Below are 22,562 nucleotides of genomic sequence, written 5' to 3'. Positions count from 1 at the left end.
GTTGATCAAATCAGCCTCCATGAAGCATGAATTCCACTTCCATTTGATGTGTGCCGGCACAAGTTTCATCCATTTGGCATATACAGATGACGTACTCCTTTTTGTATGAGATGATGAGTCCACCATCACCTTGATCGCAGATTGTATTGCAGACTTTGGAGACAAGGCAGGGCTACAATCGAACGTCAACAACTCTAGCATGTACGTTGCAGGGGTTAATGACCGCACAACATGCAAATTACTAGATTTCAGTGAGGTTCCTTCTCTTGTCGATATTTCGGCATTCCACTTGCTACGGAAAAGTTACGGACCTGCAACTACGGAACCTTGACAGAGGCAATCATGCATAGATTAGCATCATGGCCAAAGCAAACATTATCTTATGCCGGTAAGCTTGAATTGGTGAAGATCGTCTTGCAAGGTGTGGAATGTTTTTGGCTGTCGATCTTATCGATCCCTTGCACTGTGATAGACAAGCTATATGCGATATGTAAATTGTTCGTGTGGTCCTCTTAGCATCCACCAATCTCTTGGACCAACATGTGTTTAGCTAAAGAGGATGGTGGATATGGGCTTCGCGATCTATGCTCATGGAATTCAGCCCTACTCAACAAAGCATTGTGGAATGTTTACCAGAAAAAAGATTCCCTTTGGGTGAAGTGGATTCATCATCGGTACCTCCAGAACATAGATTTATGGGATTGGAAAGCTAAGGTATCATATTCACCCCTTATCAAGAGACTACTACATATCAGGGACCTTATTCAAGCCAAAATCGGATCTAAACTGCAAAGGACAACCACACTAAAGAGTTGATCAAATCTAGATAGCAACACAGTTCTACAGCAGCCTATACATTTTTTAGGCCTAAGAGTGAGATCAAAACATGGTCAACTGTTGTACAAAACTCATACCTCATATGGAAGCACCAATTCACATTATGATTCCTTGCGAATGGACAGCTCCGCACCACAGACAGATTATCATACATAGAAAATAAAATCTATCTTCTTTGTCAACAGCCAGATGAATCTCTGGACTATACCAACTTTGGATGCATCATAAGCAAAGCTCTTTGGGACAAGGTCAAAGCCTAACTACACATCAGACAAGATTTAGGCATGTCCAAACATATGTTGAAAGTTTTCCATCGAAGATTCCGGTGATTGCACATTGACCAAAGCTCAGCATTTAGACATGTCTGGTAGATTTACTTTAGCAAGTACGGAATAAATGTCTCTATGAGAATGATGTCCCCAACATAGAGAGGATATTTCAAAAGATACAAACACATATTTTCTACTTTTTAGGTGTCTAACATATACCCCTTTCATGATTTATAACACAATTCACCGTCATTCAATTTTTTTTTTTTTAAATTACACAAACAAGTCAAGAGGCCTTCAGATGCTTGGCCACCCTACATAGAGAATACAGTCCACTCAGTGGTGACCTTTGACCTCAGCTTGTTGGTGAGACTTTGCATTAGCCTACAGAAAAAACACAGATCACTAGAGATCATGCAATTATTAGCATATACGGGTGAATTATATATCCATTCTATGCATTTAGTCCTTGTCCTAATATAAAAGATAAAAAAAAAAAGGGATAGTCTTCATGAAAACTATGTCAAATAAAGCTTATGAAAATAAATGAATTCAATTTCACGTGCCCACGTCCAAATCACCAGCAATGTCAAAGAGCTCAATGATTAATTCTCTACCCAACACTAGTGTTACCTGGGTCGATCAAATTACAGGATAGATGCAATTCACGTATAGGTTTTTGCAGGCAAGACAATTTGAAAGCATAAAAGTCATGCTGCCGCTTATAGTTGATGCCCAGAAATCCTGCAAGCAAGAAGTGATAATAGTAATTGAAGGGGGCAAGGGACGATTGACTCTAAAAAGGTAAATTAAAGAAAATATCAAAAAAAAAATGTCAAATTCAATAATTTGCAATATTAAACAAGTATAGTGTATTCCCGCGGTAAATGACTAACCACCATCAACTGAGGTTCCACCATGGCGTCTAAATTACAAAGCTAGCTGGAAGATGAGGAATGTGTTACCATTGTCACAACGCTGTCAACCTGAGAGAACAAAATAATTTATTTTGTTATGGTCAAAAGCTGACCCAAAATGCTTTAACTGATTAATAGGTTATACACTCACTTAAATCTCCTAACTCAGTTAATTAGCTCACAATTTCCCCATGTGAGTCTAAACTAAGGAGGCAAAATCATGGGAGATAAAACCAACCCATGTCTCAGAATCATCCATAATCAACGGCTGTGACAACATCAGATTACCAGACCAATGATAGATGTGCCATTACAATGACATCCCTTTCCTATCCTCTTCGTGGCTACAATTTAGGTTCATTCCAAATACCAATATGTTGGTGCAATCATGGTTTTGATGTTTGGGCTAATTTTGAGTTAGCAAATATTAAAGATTTCACATGTCAAGTATTGTAGGTACAATGGTGTAAATCTAAAATAGACAAGAACCAGGGTTCATAATTTTTTAATCTCCCAACAAGATCAGAGAAAGTTTGAAATGACAAAGTTAACTGAGACATGAGCCAATAAGAATACAATTATGGTGATACAAGGGCCACAGAAACAAGTTGCTGCAAAGAAAAAAGCATACTGATGATACGATGCTCATGTTTTGGTGCAAAGAAGTTTGGTACTCATAATACAGATTTGGGTCAACAATGGATGCTAACAATCAACAAAGAACTGCAATTGTCAAAAATAAACCAAACATTAGCAGGATGTACAAAAATAGACGAGCTTCTGAAATACAATACCTTACATTTAACTACCCAAGTAATTGGAATACACAAGAGCATGGTATATAAGAACATCATTATATAGATGAATATGCTAATTAATTATTTTCAAGGCCAGAATTTTGTGCCTTCTACCGGTTGCTTTATCTTACACAACTGTACAACCTATACATTTGTCTGAGATCACAATTTTGAAGGTATCTAACATTGTATGCCCATGGAGTCAAGTTTTAGTAATTCCTCGGGTTTTCCCCAGGTTCTATGCATATTGTATTTTGCAAATTTAGGTACTTGTTGTAGCATGATTGGTTCGGGCAATATCCTATTTTATCAACGTGCATTGTTATGTAGTTGCAGTTTCCTATTTGAATTAGCTTCAATTGTCCTATCTAGAAGTTTGTACAATTCAAGAGGCTGTGAGATCCATCTAATATGCAATTTCTAGTATATGTTTTCTTTTAATCTTATGTATCTGAAGTTGTTCAATCCAAGAACTAACAAAAAAAAATAAAATCACAAACACCTATGCAATTTCAACTCTTTTAATCTTATCCGTGTGAACTTTATAGAAGTTATCTTATGTATCTGGTTTTATTTCTTTCGTGTATCTCTCTGTTTTGGACCGGATAACAGCTGCTATCTAGTTTGGTTTGGATGGCTTGTGTTGCAGCTGCTCTTTTCAGTTTGAGTTGTATGTATTTCTGCATTCTAGCTTCCAACTAGTGTTAATAGATATTTTAATTCTAGTATATCAATTCCAGCTTGTATCTGTTGGTTGATATTTTTGTATTAAAATCACTTGAAGCTATCAGTTTTCGCTGCTTTGATGCTATTTTGCTAACTACTGCCGTTGTTTTGCTAACTGTTCATGTATTTATTGCTGCTTCTGCTGTTTTGCCATTCAAACTTTTATTTTATCAGTTCAGCTTGTGTATCTTGCTTATGTCCAGCTTCAAACTAGTGCTTATAAATATTCAGATTCTTTTGTATTAATTCTAGCTTGTATCTATTACTCTTGTTTTGTTATAATGGTTTAGGGTTTGACTTGAAAAGTTGCCTAACCAGGCTCAATTTATAATGGTTTAAATATGACAACCATGCAGCACAATATGTCAATATACAGAAAAGGAAACAAAAGGAAAGGTGACAGGTAATATTATGTTTGAGCCATCAACAAAAAACACAAATCATGTTTGAATCAATAAAAGAAACCTACCTTCATCGAACAATGAAAGCTCAGGGGAGCATCCACCTGAAACCTAATACTAATGGTAGAGTAGTAGGCCCCCAACTTTAGTATAAACAGAATTTACAGTCCTTTCCTTCAAATCTATGCGAAGGGAAACACAAGCAAACCTTGCTTCACAAGATTCTCCCATGCCTAAAACCGCCATCTGCACAATCTGTGCTGGGATCCAAGCCACCTGGTGAGTCATACCACTTGGTGCTGTCGGCATAAAAACCATCCACTTGCATCCCCACGAGACTGGAATCAGTCAAGGTTTTTAACTTTGACTCCTCATCTACACCACAACGGAGAATACTTTTCTCATCAAAGTCACTGCAATCTTCTTTTAACAGCCACTTATCAGGCTTCATGTTCTCCCTCATAAGCAACTTCCTGTCTTGGCAATCTTCTGTCATTCTACTCCATGGCACAATAGTTCCTAGATCTGAAGCAAAGTTTGTATCCTCTTCCTCAAGTATCTCAGCTTCCTTACTAAATATACCATCATGCTTGTTAAGATGGCGAGTGCTCTCCTTTCTCCATTCTGCAACATCATCATCATCTACCATCAATGGTCCCTCAGAGTGGTGCATTCCTCCACCCAACAGCTTCAACCTGTGCAGGATATCAGACAGCTCCTGTGCCAATGAGCCCAGTGAATCTGGATTCATTTGAACAATTCGTTCTTCGAGCAGACCAACTTCGACCTTGAGATCCTGAACATGCTGCATAACTGCATGGCAAGGATCCCCTGTATCATCCTTGCCTATAAGACTAGGCAACAAGTCTGGGTCTGTGTCCTTCCTAATGCTGTAAGCATCTGAATCAAATTCATAAGCACCCTTGTTCCCAACTAGCCGGTGGATGATCCTAGCATTTCCATCAAGTGGACCAGGTTCATGTCCAGTATGAATTGCATATAGCTTGAATATAGCAGTGCCTTCCTCCTGGTACACAAAAGTTTTGTCTTTATCATTGTAGTTCATAATTGGAACGATGGCCCTTATCCGGAACCCACAGCCACAACGCTTTGATTGGTATGGTTCCCTTTTCAAAACCTTAGCTTTCTTAGCTGAAGCAGATGCTGATGACGGTTCCCCTGCTCGGTGACAGGCATAGTCCTTCACCTCAGCTGTGAATGGCTTGTATCTTATATACTTTTGGCAGATGCAAAGAACTACCTTGTACTTGGCTGCAAGCTTCTGCAGACAGCATTGTACATCCTTTGCAGGCACTTCAAAGGATTCAGTGTATTCAAAACGTCGCCTTTTGGACCGTGACAAGCTGCTGCCTCCAGGAGATGCTAGTGAGGAAGATGAAGAGGAGCACACTGGACAGGAGGATACACAAACTCGGATGAATGACTCAGGGATCCCATAGAACCTAGCACCAACTGTCCACGACTGTTTTATCCGCTCCACAGTCTCCTTCAGAGCTAGGTGCCGTAGTAGGTCACGGTCAGCATGGGCGGCTGTGACAATCTCCTGCCATTGCTCCACATGCGAGACCCGATGCGCTGAATTGTTCTTGAAGAAGAGCGCGGGGTGAGTGCCATCCATGTTGGCACGAAGCTTATCCTGTATCCGTTTCCATGCGGTGAGGTACGCCGTGTCCTCGTTTCGGTCCTTCCACACGGATCGCCAAGACTTTAGCACGGAACTGGGACTGGCAGCACGGATCTCATCCGCGGTGGCGAGCCGGCCTGCTAGAATACAGCGCACCATCAGGGCATGGGATTCCCGATTAAACGTGTAAAACTGCGAAGAAACATGGGGCGCCGGATCGATGCAAAGAGAGTTGGCTGTAGCCGGGGACTGATTGCCGTCTGACAAAGTGGGCTTCCTGTCTTCAATCAGGGCTTCGTCGGGGTCTATATCCTCGTCGTCAGGGTCCTCCTCCTCCTCTTCGTCGTCATCTCGGAGGAGGGAGGAGAAGGGGGACCGCGAGTAGGCTTGGATCCCGACAGGTAGGGGATTGGGGTCGTCGTCCTCGTCGTCCATGAGGACTAATCCGTGGTTTTGATGGTGGTGGAAAGAGGATCCGAGGAGGTCAATCTCGTAGCCCACGTCGGGCGAAGGAGGAGCCCGTAAAAGTGGCGGATTGTGAGTGAGGGTTTGGCGGGGTAAGGATGGGAAGGGTTGGGGCTTGACGGACGGGTTCATCGGCGTGACGGTCGGCGAGGGCGACGAGGAAGTCTTCGGCATCTTCCGAGTCGTTTCTTTGTCGTCCGCTGCTTTTTATTTCAGGGGAAATTTTTAGGGTTTTCCTTGGCCCTGGTAGCGAGTGTGGGACGACAGCAATTAGCAACGGCGAAGACGAAGCATCTTTAGTTGTTGGCGATTCCAATGGTCATAGTGAAAGTAACGCCCGTATTCCAGCAAAGCAATCAGGTCACCCAAATAACAAGTATAATTTTTTTTTTTTTAAATAAGAAAAATCAAAAGATCACTTCTTGAGCATTAAAATAAGGTAAAAATAATAAAGTTAATTCAATTTAGTTTTTAAAAATATTTACTTTAAAAAAAGTCAACTCACGTATTTTTAAATAATATAAAAAACTTCATTATATTTCTCATATTTAAAATATTTTTATTAAGCACTATCACAATAGTCATAGAATATCTATTAGGTGTTAAAATAAATTAATTTAATTTGATATATTATTATTATAATATTAATAAATATTTTTATTGTCAATTTTAATTTCATCATCTTAAAATTATTTTATCAAGTTTAACTATTTTTTATGATGAAAAAATTATATATATAATATTTTATATATAATATATTTGATTAAATAAAATAAATAATAATAATTACAAGAGTAATTTTTTAGGAGAAATATAATGGATCATATTTAAAAAAAATAATGAATGATAAATTTATTTTTTTTTAAAAACGTCTGATTATTTAAATAATAAAAAATTGATAACTAATCCAAGGGGCTGACATACTGTGCAAACACAGCATATGTAGACATTTGCGATCAAACACAATCGAGTTCAGTATTCTCATCTTCAAGCCTGATCTCGCCTCTCCCACCCTACCCCACCTCGCTCCCCTCTCTCTCTCTTCCTCTCTCTCTCTCTCTCTCTCTCTCTCTCTCAGTCTCCAGATCCAGCGTTCTTCGATCGATCGCCGATCTCAATCTCTTCCTTCCTCGTCGACGACGCCTCTCTTCTCGCCGGATCTGAGCGATTTGGACCTCGAATCAGGTGGGGAATGGCTTCTGCGGAAGCCGATTCCCGTCTCGCTGTCGTCCTCGTCCCCGCCCTCGAGAAGATCGTGAAGAACGCCTCATGGCGGAAGGGCCACTCCAAGCTCGCCCACCAGTGCAAATCCCTCATCGAGCGACTCTCCCAACCGTCGCCTCCTCCCTCGCCCACCTCCCCCAACTCCTCCTCCTCCCTCCCCGGCCCTCTTCGCGACGGCGGCGCCGCCGTGTACTCCCTCGCCGACGCCGAGACCTTCCTCAACCCTCTCATCGCCGCCTGCTCTTCCGGATCCCCCCGCGTCGCGGAGCCTGCCCTCGACTGCGTCCATAGACTCATAGTCCACTCCTACCTCCATGGTGAGGCCGACCCCCACGCCGGCCCCGACGCTCGCCTCGTTGCCCATCTCCTTGAGTCCGTTTGCGGGTGCTACTCCCTTGGGGCCACTGAGGATGCCATCGAGCTGCTCGTTATAAAAACGCTCCTTTCTGCCGTCACGTCCACTGCCCTTCGCATACATGGAGATTCCCTCCTCCAGATTGTCCGCACTTGCTATGACTTGTACATCGGCAGCAAAAACGCCGTCAACCAAACCACCGCCAAGGCCTCCCTCATCCAAATGCTTGTCATCGTCTTCCGTCGCATGGAGGCTGACTCCTCCACTGTCCCCGTCCAACCTATCGTCGTTGCGGAGATGATGGAGCCTAGTGACCGCTCCTCTTCTGCCACTTCTGTGGACGTAAGCATTGTCCAGGGATTCATCACCAAGATCATCAGCGACATTGATGTTGTGATCAACCAGTCAGCTCCTCTGGCCAGGACTGCCTCTGCCAACAAACACGATGGGGCTTTTGTGTCAACCACAGTCGAGAGCACCAATCCTGCAGACCTGCTTGATTCGACGGACAAGGATATGCTGGACGCCAAGTATTGGGAGATCAGCATGTACAAGACAGCACTGGAAGGCAGGAAGGATGAGTTGGGGCCAGAGGGAGACGGACTGCCAGATAGGGATGATGACACGGAGGTCCAAATTGGAAACAAGCTGAGGAGGGACGCCTTCCTTGTCTTTCGTGCTCTTTGTAAGCTCTCCATGAAGACTCCTCCCAAGGAGGCCGTGGCTGATCCCACACTCATGAAGGGAAAAATTGTGGCATTAGAGCTGCTCAAGATCTTGCTAGAGAATGCTGGCGCTGTGTTCCGCACAAGTGAAAGGTTGTTACTTCATATCCACCACCTTCTGCGTTTCTGATTTTCGTTTTGTGGGACAGGAACAATTAAAATAAGCATATTTGATGTAAGTGGATTACATGATGACTAGACTTCAAGGTTATTGCAGTTTGCAACTAGATATAGTGAATCTTAGACCTAGCATATTGGCGGTTCCACATTTTTTTTAGTATGCTGCGCAATAAAGACATGACAAGATAGTAACACAAATTCCATCCTGTTCATTGGAAGAAGTTATTTTGAAAAATTATACTGAAGAAACAACATCATCCATCGCATTTGTCATAAAAAAACAATTTAAAGGGTCTACTGAAAAAAAATGAGCTAAAAAATCTCAAATTTGTGAACCATTGTCTTTAAAGTTACTTATAATCCAGCTACAGAAGCTGTAGCTTCTATCAAGGTTCATCTAGTTGCTTGAGGGAGTTCAGATTAGTTGTTCTTGAACAGTGTGTTTTGAAGTTCTTACTTAGGCAACACTGCATGATGACACTGGCCATGATTTATGACAAGATACTAATGGATATGTTTTCTAGTGTGACACTGGTTGGCAGACTCACCATCACAAAATCTTAGGCTTGTGCATGATATACTCTACGGATAGAGCATTGTGCCATTACAAGGCAATTAGCAATGACAACTTTTTTAATGATTAATTTCTTGTTCTGTGGCGAATGATGATCCAAGTAAGTTGAACAAACAAGGAGGCAGATTTCCATGAAAGTTCAGGAAGGTTGCTGAGTTTTGACATGCAAGGTCACTGGGGATATACCATTGTTGTAGATTCCCTCTTATTGTGAAATAATTTTTAAAGATAAAATCGTCTCAATCTGGGATAATTTCATGAAATACATGTGGTTAATTTGGAACAATTTACATTCCAAGTGAAAGGATTGGCTTTTATTACCTGCATTCCAATTTGATACCAACATCCTCATTCATCACATGAAGAAAACTTTTAGAAAATGATGTGTTGGTAAGCCAGATCTATATCCATATTGGATACTCATTCTTAAGTTTTACAACTAATATTGTCTTTTCTTCAGCTCAAGCTTCACACACAATTTATGCTGATTATCATAGTTGATCACATTCTTGATCTGACAATTTTTGTTTTAATCAAATAGGTTTTTGGGTGCTATCAAGCAATATCTATGTCTCTCTCTTTTGAAGAACAGTGCTTCAGCTCATTTGATCGTTTTTCAGCTGTCATGTTCAATTTTTATTAGCCTTGTATCAAGATTTAGACCAGGATTAAAAGCAGAGATTGGAGTTTTTTTCCCAATGGTTGTACTTAGAGTTTTGGAAAATGTTACACAACCAAATTTTCAGCAGAAGATGATCGTGCTTCGTTTCATGGAGAAGCTGTGTATAGACTCTCAAATTTTGGTAGACATATTCCTTAATTACGATTGTGATGTCCACTCATCAAATGTTTTTGAGAGGTATACATGTCTTCTGTTGTGCTTGGTAACTCTATCTGTTTTTATTCCATACACTATTTCTAGAAACTCTTAGTTCTTTCAGTGTCATCCATTAAAAATAGCTAAAAATTTGTTTTTTATTATTTCCCATTTGATTAGGATTGTAAATGGTCTACTAAAAACTGCACAAGGGCCTCCCCCAGGAACTCCTACAACATTGGTGCCTCCACAGGACACCATGATGAAATTTGAAGCTATGAAGTGTCTAGTGGCTATTTTGAGATCAATGGGAGATTGGATGAACAAACAGTTGAGAATTCCTGATCCTGATTCTCAGAAAACAGAAACTTTTGATCGTAGTTTTCAGAAATTAGATGCTGCAGATGCTCAGTTTCAAAAAGCAGAATCAGAAGATGGCAATGGTGTTGGAAATGAACTTCCTTTAGCAAATGGAAACAGTGTTGAACCAGCTGAAGTAAGTGATTCTCATCCAGAAGCAACAAATGGAACGTCAGATGTTGCATCTATTGAGCAGCGGAGAGCATATAAGCTAGAACTTCAGGTATTAATCTGTCTTAACATGATTTCAAGTTTCATGGGAAGAATGTTGTTTGTTTTATTTTAGTTGGAGAATCATAAAATGCAGGAAGGTATTGCACTATTCAATCGGAAACCTAAGAAAGGGATAGAATTTCTTATCAACGCAAGGAAGGTGGGTGATTCACCTGAGGAAATAGCTGTGTTCCTTAAAAGTGAGTCGGGCCTGAATAAAACTTTGATCGGTGATTATTTAGGCGAGAGAGAAGATTTGTCCTTGAAGGTAATGCATGCGTATGTGGATTCATTTGAATTTCACGGAATGGAGTTTGATGAAGCAATCAGGTGCTTCCTACAAGGCTTTAGATTGCCTGGTGAGGCACAAAAAATTGATCGCATCATGGAAAAATTTGCTGAGTGCTACTGTAAGTGCAATCCTAAGGCTTTTACAAGTGCGGACACTGCTTATGTCCTTGCTTACTCGGTAATACTGCTAAATACCGATGCCCATAATCCAATGGTGAAAAATAAGGTCTGCCCTTAGTTTTGGAAACACTTATATGCTTGTCTTTCTCTAGTTTCTAGGGCATAATTGTCAATATTGTTTTTAATGCAGATGTCACCAGATGACTTCATAAGAAATAACCGTGGTATAAATGATGGAAAGGATCTGCCTGAGGAATACCTAAGATCCCTGTTTGAAAGAATTTCCAAGAATGAAATCAAGATGAAAGATGATGACTTAACTCCTCAACAAGTACAATCTTCTAATTCAAATAAACTCTTAGGCTTAGATAGCATTTTGAACATTGTCATACGCAAGCGAGATTCATCAACAGAAACTAGTGATGATATGATCCGGCAAATGCAAGAGCAGTTTAAAGAAAAAGCTCGTAAAACTGAGTAAGTGCCCAAACAATGTTGTATTTTGAATCTTGATTATGTCAATATATCACCTGATTTAGCACCATAATATTTGTATAACTGCTCTGTTAAATATACACATTGTGAATTTTAGGTCAATATATTACTCTGCATCAAATGTTGCGATTTTGAGGTTTATGACTGAGGTATGCTGGGCTCCAATGCTAGCAGCCTTTAGTGTGCCCCTTGACCAGAGTGATGATGAAACCATCATAGCATTATGCCTCGAAGGATTTCGTAGTGCAGTTCATGTTACTTCAGTTATGTCTATGAAGACTCAAAGAGATGCTTTTGTTACTTCACTTGCAAAGTTTACATCCCTTCATTCAGCGGCAGATATGAAACAGAAAAATATTGATGCTATTAAGGTTTGTGTGGGCAATTGTTTCTTAAACATCCATGTGATTCTGCTCAAACCTTTTGTACTTATTATCTTCCATCTATGTTCTTGAGATTCACCATATTTCTAATAATTTTGGGGGATTCCTTTGGCGACAGAGCATACACTTCAATGGTTTTATTAATGATTCTTAATGTACTCACAGCAAGAAGCCTAAGTCCAACTATTTTTGGGGTTGGCTACATGCTTATCCGTCTTATAATTTTGTATGTTAGTCTTGCTTGACATTTATCTGGGATGATTTTACCCTTGCCAATCATGAGAAGGCTTTGAATTATGCACAGATTATAGATTTGAGACATAAATTGAATATTGATAGGTATTTCTCAGGGTGTCCTTGCTAAATCTGAAAGGCCTAACCAAACATTTTGATTGATTTAATTTCATACAAAAAGGGTTCAGTTTGGCTTGCAAGTTTCTTTGTAGAAGTTGTTTGGTTTGGTTTTCTTAATCTGAAACCATTAGAAAAACAAAGATTTAGTATTATTGTAAATCTTTATAAATTCTAATATACATGGAATCTTTTACAAGGATTATCTGTTTAAGCTAAGAATAATAACTATTTGGTTAGTTTTTTACTGATTTTTTCTCCACTTTTAACTATCAGAATCAGCTTTTGTTTGTTTGGATTTAGTTTGCTTGATTTGAACATAATGGACTCCTCTGGATATTTCTTATATATACTTTTTTTTCCAGTGGTTTACTGTTAGAAATATGATATTGTTGTTTAATTTTCTATGGTTAAATCGCGAGCAAGAGCATATTTTATTAAGAGATGTTTTCAAATATGTTTTCTTCATATGATATGATGAAGGCCAACAGTTCTTATTTCTCTCTTAGACCTAGTTTTCTCATTTCTGATATGTCAACCCTCTTTTGTATATATAACTGATTAATATTACCACTGGTCTTGATCAAGTAGTGACTTTGCTAGAAGTTAGCTGCATCATGGAGAAGATTTTCATACCCTGTCATTGGTAGTAACTTCTAGAGAATTATGGAATGGCTATGAAATAAATTTCTAAATTAGAAAATAGAATATTTGACCTTGTTTTCATCATCAGAAGTTCAACATATGTAGGAGGCTAAGGAGATTATATCTTCTCATAGATTCTAGAATATTTTTGATGGACTCAATAGACAACTGACATTTCAATGTGATTATATAAATGAGCATTCTAATAATACTTCACTAATACTTAAGCTGAGTTATTATATGTAAATATTTTCTAGGCAATTTTATGCATTGCGGATGAAGATGGTAACTACCTTCAAGAAGCTTGGGAACACATTTTGACATGTGTTTCTCGATTCGAACATTTGCATCTCTTGGGAGAGGGTGCCCCGCCTGATGCAGCATTTTTCAGCGTACAACAGTCGGAAATTGATAAATCTAAACAAGCGAAATCCTCTATCCTTCCTGTACTAAAGAAAAAGGGGCCTCCATCTTCAGTTATGAGAAGAGGTACCTATGATAGTGCTGGAGTTGGTGGGCATGCGGCAGGGGTTGTTACATCTGAACAAATGAATAACTTAATCTCCAACTTGAATCTGCTGGGACAAGTTGGGATTGCTGAAGTGACTCACATATTTGTAGGAAGTGAAAGGTTAGACAGTGAGGCAATAGTTGATTTTGTTAAAGCACTTTGTAAGGTTTCAATGGAAGAACTGCGATCCACATCTGAGCCACGCGTTTTCAGTCTAACAAAAATAGTTGAGATTGCGTAAGGACCTATCTGATTTTTTTTTTTTTAATCTTATGACATTGCACAATCTCATTAAATATATATTTTTTACAGGCATTACAATATGAACCGCATTAGGCTTGTTTGGTCAAACATTTGGAATGTGTTGTCTGAATTTTTTGTTACCATTGGCTGCTCTGAGAACCTTTCAATTGCAATCTTTGCGATGGATTCGTTGCGCCAACTAGCTATGAAGTTCTTGGAGAGAAAGGAACTGACCAACTATAACTTTCAAAATGAATTTATGAAACCATTTGTTATTGTTATGAGGAAAAGCAGGGCTGTTGAAATTAGAGAGCTGATCATCAGATGTGTCTCTCAGATGGTGTTAGCTCGTGTTAGCAATGTTAAGTCTGGATGGAAAAGCATGTTCATGGTATAATTCCTTTTCCAATTGATATCAAATTTAGTGTGGAATTAATTTGCTAGTCATTTGTTCAAAGAACTTAAGTTATCTTGTTAATTGAAAATCTCATTTAAATAAATAATGGATTCTGCAGGTCTTTGCAACAGCGTCATATGATGATCACAAAAATATAGTTCTCCTGGCCTTTGAGATCATTGAGAAAATTTTGCGCGATTACTTCCCCTATATAACTGAAACAGAAACCACAACCTTCACAGATTGTGTTAATTGTTTGATTGCATTTACTAATAGTCGGTTCAACAAAGATATTAGCCTCAATGCCATTGCTTTTCTACGGTTTTGTGCGGCTAAGCTTGCAGAGGGAGACATTGGTGCTTCTGCTAAACCTAAAGAAAAGGAGGGTTCTGTAAGTAGTTGCCCTCCTTCACCGCACATTGTAAAGGAAGAAAAACAAGATACCACATTTCTTATTGACAAGGATGATGATCACCTGCACTTATGGTTTCCACTCTTAGCAGGTTACACAATTTTTTTTTTATTTTGCAGATTCTAGGTTATTATTCTGTAGGTGCCATATATGATCAAATCTATTAAAAGAGAAACTTATAGTCTTAAATAATTCTCTTTTCTCAAATTGCAGGTTTGTCTGAACTTACTTTTGACCTACGAGCTGAAATCAGACAAAGTTCCTTGCAAGTGTTGTTTGATACACTAAGAAATTATGGTCATCATTTTTCATTGCCCTTATGGGAGAAAGTGTTTGATTCGGTGCTATTCCCTATATTTGATTCTGTAAGGCATGCCATTGATCTGTCTGGAGAGACTTTGCAAGGACAGGATACATCCGAGTTAGTTCAAGATGCTTGGCTTTATGAAACATGCAAACTGGCTCTCCAGTTAGTTGTTGACTTGTTTGTTAAATTCTATGACACGGTAAATCCACTTTTGAAAAAGGTGTTGACACTGTTGACTAGTTTCATTAAACGCCCCCATCAAAGCCTTGCAGGCATTGGCATTACTGCATTTGTTCGATTAATGGGCAGTGCAGGGTCTCTATTTATTGAGACCAATTGGGAAATTGTGGTTGTTTCATTGAAAGAAGCTGCTATATCAACTCTCCCTGATTTTTCCTATATATCCTCTGGCGATTACCTTGGCAATGTTGCATCTGAAAATGAAGATTCTACTGGAAGGCAAGAGAATGGTGAATCTAGGGAATCGATGGATGATTTTGAAGGCTTGAAGGCCAGAAATTTATATTTTGCAATTGGTGATGCTAAATGTCGTGCTGCTGTGCAGCTTCTCTTAATCCAGGTCAGTGTTGCCCACTTTAATATGCATGCAAGCATTGTTTTGTTTCCTTTTTTTTTTCTTTTGGTTGGGTGGGAGTAGGATTTGGTTGGAGTAAGTTTTATCCCAATTTAGTCCCAAATTGTGAATGAGAGGCTATTTAGATAGTTATAAAGCTTGATAGGTTTACAATCTTTTAACTTGAAATAGGAATGTTGCCCAGTTTGGGCTTATGAACGAATGGTTCAGTTTTCAGGATTATTCAATGAGAACTGCTATTAGAAAGAATCTTGTTTTCATCTTGTCAAGGATGATATTAGAAACAATGGTTCCTGTCCCATAATGTGAAAATTGCTATTTTCTAATTACTGATATATTCATGGGTTTGATCATGGTTGTCAAGATCCGATGATACTGATGTGGATTGTCTGTGTTGGATCGGATCAGGATCAACAAAGGGTTCTAAATCAATTATCTTATTAGGATTGCAGGAGATGTTTAACAACTCAAGATTGTCGTAAATTAAAGTTAAATTCCAGAAATTTGTTCAAATTGAGAGCGAAAATGGATAGAATTGATTGAAATTAGGGGTGCAATCGAGCCGAGCCGAGCCGAACTCTTGAATGTTTGAGTTTGATTCGTTTATAATCGAGTTGAGCTCGAGCTTTATTTAACAAATATATTCATGGCTCACAAGTTTATTTGAGCTTTTATTGTGCCTAAACGAGCTTAATAAATATAAATTATAAATTTAAATATTCATTAAAAACTAAATTTATATATTTAGAGAAAATTATAATATTTTTATTAAAATTTATAATTTTATTCTAATAAATAAATTTTATATATTTGTCTATATTTTTCATAAATAGAGTATAAAATCTATAAATTAATATCAAAATTATTATTTTTTCATTTAAAAGTTGATTAATAAGTTTACTAACGAACATATTCACGAGCTAACGAGCCGAGTATTATGAAGCTTGAGCTTGATTTGTTTATCTTAACGAGCCTCATTAAATGAGCTCAAACGAGTTTTTATCGAATCAAATTTCGAATAGCTCATGAGCGGCTTGGTTCATTTACACTCCTAATTGAAATTAGACTGAGTTAAGTTTATTCAGAAAATTATAGGATTTAGTGAGTTTCTTTACCAATCCTAGCTTAAATCATAACAAATGTGCATAAGAGGGAGAGTGCCTTCTTTGCTCTTTCAAATTCCAACCTAAAACTTCTCACGTTTCACCACTTGAGACTGTCACAAGATGATTATTTAACTTTGCTACTAGTTGTAAACAACCACTAGCTGGATCAAACATTCCATCTATCTCTATTTTGATTGAGAAATTATTTGTTGATTAGGAGAAATTCTATGTAGCAGATTTGAATGTGATTTAGGTCCCAACTAAGCCTTAATCTATATGGAATATTAAATAATAATATAACTTTTTCAAATAATATTTAATAATATCATTAAATATCTTTTATAGTAATGGCCGGTCCCAAGTCTGGATAAAGGGGGAGGGTTGTGTTAGGTTGTCAGTCAGTCAGCGTTAAAACTATGATAAATATTCAATGAATAGATCCATTAAATATCTTTTATAGTAATAAATATGATTTTAACATTTACTGTGTTCCATTTTGATTTCATTGTCTATTATAATACATACTCTTTGATACTTGAATTCTTTATCTACCCGTTCCATACATATTTTGGATGCTGATACTTTGAAACTAATAATCTATGTGGACACTTGCTATCACCATTGATCTCTTTTTTCCTTTTTTTTTTTTTTGGAAATAGCTATGTTGAACACTTGATCATACAGATATTGAATACTCATACTTGTGTCAGAATACTATTCCAGGAGAATTTGCTCCATGCTGACAATGTTGAACACATACATTATCATAATAAAAATATCAGTAACATTTATTTGAACATTGTTGACCCCTGAATGACAACTATTAACAAGAGGATGTACACTGTGCTAATTCTCACTATTTCTAAACAAGTTTCAAAGTAATCAATACCATAAACTTTAGCCACCAATCTCGTTTCTTCAATTGATTGAACCATCAAGATCAGACTTGGCTATGTAAACCTGTTTGTTCACAACTGCATGATCACTTGGTGGAGCAATATCTGAGCACGTGGATCAAGTAGGCAACCATCTCAGGATCCATTGCTTGGTTCCATCTTGGTCTTTAAATGCTTCTGGATTAGTCTGAATATATACACCGAGATAGCTAGCAGACTCCTGAAAAAAAATGATGACTGAATGGAATACAAGACTAAGTAGGATGAGCAGTGTACTTATGCTTACTATTCTGAAGTGCAATAGAAAGATCTTTTTGAATTAACAACACACTTTGTATTGCAGGCCGTGATGGAAATATATAATATGCACAGAGCTCAAATATCAGCAAAGAATACACTGGTACTTTTCGAAGCTTTGCATGCTGTGGCATGTCATGCGCACAAGGTAAACAGTGATGGTGACCTTAGATCCAAGCTGCAGGATCTTGGTTCCATGACCCAAATGCAGGATCCTCCATTGCTACGTCTTGAGAATGAGTCCTATCAGTTATGCCTCATTCTTCTTCAGAATATTGCTGTAGACCTGCCCCCTAATGGTGACCTGGATGTCGAACCATACCTTGTTGATCTTTGCAGGGAGATTCTAGAGGTGTATCTCACAATAGCAAGGACAAAGCTTGGTGAAGCTTCAAATAGTGCTGCTCAACCAGGAATCCACTGGGTCATCCCAGTTGGCTCTGCAAAACGAAGGGAACTTGCAGCACGAGCGTCCACTGTCGTGTCCACCCTGAGGGCTATATGTGGATTGGGAGATAGCTCGTTCAAAAAGAACCTTGCACAGTTCTTCCCCCTTATCGCAGGTCTCATAAGCTGTGAGCATGGGTCCAATGAAGTACAGTTGGAATTGAGCCATATGCTCAGTTCATCTCTAGGTCCAATCTTGCTTTGCGCGAGATGATCATGGAATCAACCAATGAAAGAGTGTTTTTCTAGCTTTTGCTACTTTTTCTTACTTGTTGGTATCCATTCATGGCATTGTCCAGTGTACTCTTAATGAAGAGCAAAAAGGTTTGTTGTAATCTAGTATCCCTTCACGGCTGATTCAGTTTTTGCCGCTTAATTTCATGTCTTGTGATATCTGTTTCTAGGGGTGTAAATGAATTAAGTCGTTTGTGAGCTATTCGAAGTTCGATACGATAAAAGTTTATTTGAGTTCATTTAATGAGCCTCGTTAAGATAAATAAATTAAGTTCAAGCTTTATAATATTCGGTTTATTAGTTTGTGAACACGTTTGTTAAGTTCATGAATTAATTTTTAAATAAAAAAATAATAATTTTAATATTAAATTTATAAATTTTACACTTTATTTATAAAAAAAATATAAATAAATATATTAAATTTATTAATTAGAATAAAATTATAAATTTTAATAAGGATATTATAATTTTTTTTAAATATATAATTTAATTTTTAATGAATATTTAAATTTATAATTTATATTTATTAAACTCGTTTAGATTCGATAAAAGTTTGAATAAGTTCGTAAGTCATGAATATATTCGTTAAATAAAATTCGAACTCGATTTAATTATAAATAAATTAAGTTCAAATATTCAAAAATTCAATTTGACTCGATTACATTCTCATCTATTCCGGCATCGGTTGAGCACAACACAGGAATGACACATAAGATTTTGATGTTTCAATTTTCTCCTATAATTGAACTGAAAGTTAATTGCCAGATTAAAATATAATTTTGATGGCAATTATTCATCCTCGGATTGCTTCTCCTGCTATTCTTATGTTCCCAGTCATATCCTCCTGAAGTGCTTACCTGTCAAATGCCCATGCTTCTGTGCCTCTCTCTTCTGTTGTTTTCGTTTTCGTTTTCTTTTTCTATGCAACAAAAATAGATTAAAAAAATTTCTTAAAAAATATTTTACATCTTACGTAAAATAAAATAGAGCTTCCAATGTAGGTGTATATATATATCCATCCCTCTCGGTAAGAATAACACACACACAAATAAAAAAATAAAAGACAAGTAATTTAATATGATTTTGCATATGCTTAAGCTTACAATGTATGAGCACATGTATGGCACATAAGATTTTGAGGCTTCAATTTCTTCCTACTGTAATAAATTAAATTTGTCACACCCGTAGAAAAAGGCTTCCATTTTCACACTCATCGGTGATTGTTCTGTCATCCTCAAGAAGTGCTTACCTGTCAAATTCCTCTTCTTTCGACCAGCAAGCAAGCAAAGCAAGCAGTGGGATGGGGCGCCGAGCATCATCCTGCAGAGCCTAATTAAGGAAGGAACTCGCAATGTAAGCTAACTTGGAGGAATGACCTTAGCCCGAGTTCCACGCAAGTGTCGTTTTTTGCATGAAAGCGCCTAGTTCACAGAAGTCAATTAACATTGTATTAATAGCAAACTACAAAACAGCTTCAGAAACAAACAAACAAACAAAGTAAAGTGCTCATTAAAATGTCGATTAGATGCATTTTATACTTGTTTCTTTACTTACTGCAAGGAAAAAGTGGCTCCACACAAGTTACACAACCTCAAGCTGGATGCATAATACATTACGCAAAGATCATGGCGAGAGGAGGGCCAGGCTTTGTCCTTCAGAGAGCCAACAACCGCAGCCAACCTTCAGCCCACATGTTCACTGGGCCCGTCACGCTTCCATGGCTTCTCAAAACCCCCACATGCCCTGTTTCTTCCTCCCTCTGTTCATATATCTCTAATGCAGAGAGCTTCCTTTGCTGCATAAATTTAAGCATGGGGAAGCCAACCATCAAGCAGATACTGAAGCGGTGTTCGAGCCTGGGCCTGAAGCAGGGCCGCCAGGGCGAGGCGGCGGACGTGCCGAGGGGGCACTTCGCGGTGTACGTGGGCGAGAACCGGAGCCGCTTCGTGGTCCCCATCTCCTACCTCGCCCACCCCAAGTTCCAGAGCCTACTTCGGCAGGCGGAGGAGGAGTTCGGGTTCGACCACCAGAGGGGGCTTACCATCCCCTGCGAGGAGGTCGTCTTCAGGTCCCTCACCGCCGCCCTCAACTGAACCGAATCCAAATCCCTGACTTCGTTCCTGTACATGAAATGAGCGACGTGAGGAAGGAAAAATGTTCCCATGGTTGATGCACATCGAGCTCTGTTCTGCTTCATCTTCTCGAGAGAAGATTTTGTTGTTAGATAAACTAAATAACATCGCGTTGATAAGTATCGACCATTAAGAGATGCATTAATTTTCTTTTACACTTTTGCATGTCTTACATATTCCCTTTGGATTCTGGCATTCTACTGCCACAGTTCCACTTGGACAAGAACGGACGTAGAAACGAGCTCCCTGATTGGCGACTGGCATTCTACTGCTGGAGAAACCTTTTCTTCAATAAAGAAGATAGGCATGACGCAAAAGGTCGACTAAGACTGTTCTTTTCTGGCATGATTAACTCCAAGCTTTGGATAGGTAATCCAATGTTCTTTCTCCATTAAATCATGACGTTTAGTTATGTTTTAATGGCGTGGGCATAAAGGTATTAAGTAGGGAAGTGCAGGACGGACCTCATCCATAATTCACTGTCAACTTCTTTTTGTCCGAGCAACTGACGTTTTGGCCACTAAAATCATGGAACTCCCATTTTTTGTTCTAGTTACAAAAGGATGGGCGCTTGCATCAGTTATTTTTTATAATCCAAGCATATCCAATCTGATTTTTAGAAAATTTTTTATCGATCTAAATCTGAAAGTATGCATGGTTCCTTATCTAATAGCCAACGTTTAAAATTTTTCATTTCATTAGAGAAAAATATCCTCCATTAGCACTGGCGGAGCCAGGATTTGTAGCCCGCCTGGGCTGCAAATCTCTCCTCTAAAGGTTTCCCGGGCTAAGACTCATTTTGCTCTATTTGGGAATGAAAAAAATCAATACAATCAAAGTTAAAAATTAACACAACTTTAATTGGGCCACCGGGCTATAGCCCAGGTATCCTAAAGCCTGGCTCCGCCCTTGTCCATTAGATCGTAGTTAAGAATTAACTAAACAATATGTTAGGCTACCTTACCTGACTAAGGAATCAACTTTGTTTCACTAAAATAGAAAGCTACTTGTCAGGTTACGATATGGTTAGGTTGAGATGGCCCGAGAACTAGGGGGCGAAAAGCATGCATACCTAAAATAATTATCTTGCGACAAAAGACATTAGCAAAAATATATAATTAGTTATGAAAAGAATATTTGATTTGATTGTGCAATTACTCACTGTTTGATCGACTCTCTTTTTACTATATTTTTTTTTGTTAGTCATTGATCTCTTCTTAAACGATGGTTTATTGGAGAAAATTTATATGAAACATCTTTTATGCCCTTTACATAGATCATACTAAAGGACTTTATGCACTCAAACAGTACATTATTCAAGATGATTTTCTTGAAACTTAAAATATTATAATATCCTTGAGAAAAACAAAAATTAAAAATGCATCTCGCAAACTAATGAAGTTCAAACAAATTAAAAAGGCTAGGGAAGTCCTTAAAATATCTGAGAATCTATAAGCATTTCATAGTCAAGAGTGACTTTAATATCAAAACAAAACTATTCCAATTAGGTTTAAATATCTCCATACATATTCTTCGATATCTCTTTCGATAGAGATTGACAATGCTCTGTTCGGAAAAGCAATTTCCAACACTTTACTTTGCTTCTCTGAGTCTTTCACTGAATTACTTTGTAAAGAGAGTGTCGAGATCACATGCATTGGTTTCTTAATCAGTTCATATCATGCCATTTATTTTCTTGCCAACTTGTTCAATTTTGGCCAAAGTAAATCCATCAGGGATTAAACAAGTCAATGGTTACTTTTCAACTCAATCATCTTGTAAGTTTCCTGTTGAAGACTAAAGGGATTAAACAAGTCAAGGGTTACTTTTCAACTAAATCTTGTAAGTTTCTTTAATTTGATCAGGATTATCTTGATCATTCTCTGAACCTTTAAAGATCATACGACAAAAGGTGGCTTGCTTATCCCAAGCTTTCCTCATCGTCAGCTCCATAGCGAGATAAAATGAGTAAATCATGATTACCAAGAGATCTCTCTAAGTGAAAGGGATTTTATTCCAAAGGGATTTTCCCTTAGAGATTATAATTCTTGTTCTCATGTGGCATTTACTATCGAAGTACTAACTCAGCTATGACCGTGAAGGCGTCATTTAAGGATCATGATAACATGCACTACAAAAAAAAAAGCTCTTTAGTGATGGAATTATCCATCACTAATCGGTCGCTAATTGAACATAGCGACCGATTATTTTCGTCACTATGAATTGATTGCTGACGTCATTTAACGACGGAATTA

At 38.1% G+C, this 22,562-nt stretch overlaps 3 protein-coding genes across 6 annotated transcripts; 2 read left to right on the top strand and 1 right to left on the bottom strand.

The window, feature by feature from the left end:
* Nucleotides 1-1,205: 1,205 nt before the first annotated feature.
* LOC121996111 lies at nucleotides 1,206-6,397 on the bottom strand. 4 transcript variants are annotated; one of them, XM_042549944.1, is made up of 5 exons: nucleotides 4,016-6,397; nucleotides 2,655-2,746; nucleotides 2,003-2,092; nucleotides 1,740-1,850; nucleotides 1,206-1,490 (listed from the first exon to the last, which is right to left on the bottom strand). In XM_042549944.1, the coding sequence occupies exon 1, from the start codon at nucleotides 6,229-6,231 to the stop codon at nucleotides 4,162-4,164; it is 2,070 nt and encodes a 689-aa protein (XP_042405878.1). In that variant the 5' UTR covers nucleotides 6,232-6,397; the 3' UTR covers nucleotides 1,206-1,490; nucleotides 1,740-1,850; nucleotides 2,003-2,092; nucleotides 2,655-2,746; nucleotides 4,016-4,161. The 4 variants fall into 4 exon arrangements, with proteins under 4 accessions (XP_042405878.1, XP_042405877.1, XP_042405876.1 ...); XM_042549943.1 differs by having other exon boundaries at nucleotides 2,003-2,746; XM_042549942.1 differs by lacking the exon at nucleotides 2,655-2,746.
* A 627-nt stretch (nucleotides 6,398-7,024) lies between these two features.
* Nucleotides 7,025-18,317, top strand: LOC121996110 (brefeldin A-inhibited guanine nucleotide-exchange protein 2-like). The gene is made up of 11 exons (XM_042549941.1): nucleotides 7,025-8,454; nucleotides 9,597-9,914; nucleotides 10,053-10,455; nucleotides 10,540-10,962; nucleotides 11,047-11,333; nucleotides 11,449-11,722; nucleotides 12,988-13,478; nucleotides 13,554-13,875; nucleotides 14,000-14,384; nucleotides 14,507-15,180; nucleotides 17,541-18,317. Exons 1-11 carry the CDS (start codon nucleotides 7,250-7,252, stop codon nucleotides 18,153-18,155), a joined length of 5,397 nt encoding a protein of 1,798 aa, XP_042405875.1. The 5' UTR covers nucleotides 7,025-7,249; the 3' UTR covers nucleotides 18,156-18,317.
* A 1,656-nt stretch (nucleotides 18,318-19,973) lies between these two features.
* LOC121993794 (auxin-responsive protein SAUR50-like) lies at nucleotides 19,974-21,807 on the top strand. Its single transcript, XM_042548102.1, has one exon. The coding sequence runs from the start codon at nucleotides 19,987-19,989 to the stop codon at nucleotides 20,266-20,268; it is 282 nt and encodes a 93-aa protein (XP_042404036.1). The 5' UTR covers nucleotides 19,974-19,986; the 3' UTR covers nucleotides 20,269-21,807.
* Nucleotides 21,808-22,562: the final 755 nt, after the last annotated feature.

The sequence above is a fragment of the Zingiber officinale genome, chromosome 6A (assembly GCF_018446385.1).
Source record: "Zingiber officinale cultivar Zhangliang chromosome 6A, Zo_v1.1, whole genome shotgun sequence".
In the NCBI taxonomy this organism is placed as follows: domain Eukaryota; kingdom Viridiplantae; phylum Streptophyta; class Magnoliopsida; order Zingiberales; family Zingiberaceae; genus Zingiber; species Zingiber officinale.
Note: the sequence above shows the minus strand (reverse complement) of the source record. Positions and strands in the feature narration are given on the sequence as shown.

Coding starts and splice junctions, on each gene's coding strand:
- LOC121993794 (XM_042548102.1), top strand. CDS start 19,987: ATGGGGAAGCCAACCATCAAGCAGATACTGAAGCGGTGTTCGAGCCTG.
- LOC121996110 (XM_042549941.1), top strand. CDS start 7,250: ATGGCTTCTGCGGAAGCCGATTCCCGTCTCGCTGTCGTCCTCGTCCCC. Junction 9,915..10,052: donor TCATCAAATGTTTTTGAGAG/GTATACATGTCT, acceptor CCATTTGATTAG/GATTGTAAATGGTCTACTAA. Junction 14,385..14,506: donor ATGGTTTCCACTCTTAGCAG/GTTACACAATTT, acceptor CTCAAATTGCAG/GTTTGTCTGAACTTACTTTT.
- LOC121996111 (XM_042549943.1), bottom strand. CDS start 6,231: ATGCCGAAGACTTCCTCGTCGCCCTCGCCGACCGTCACGCCGATGAAC.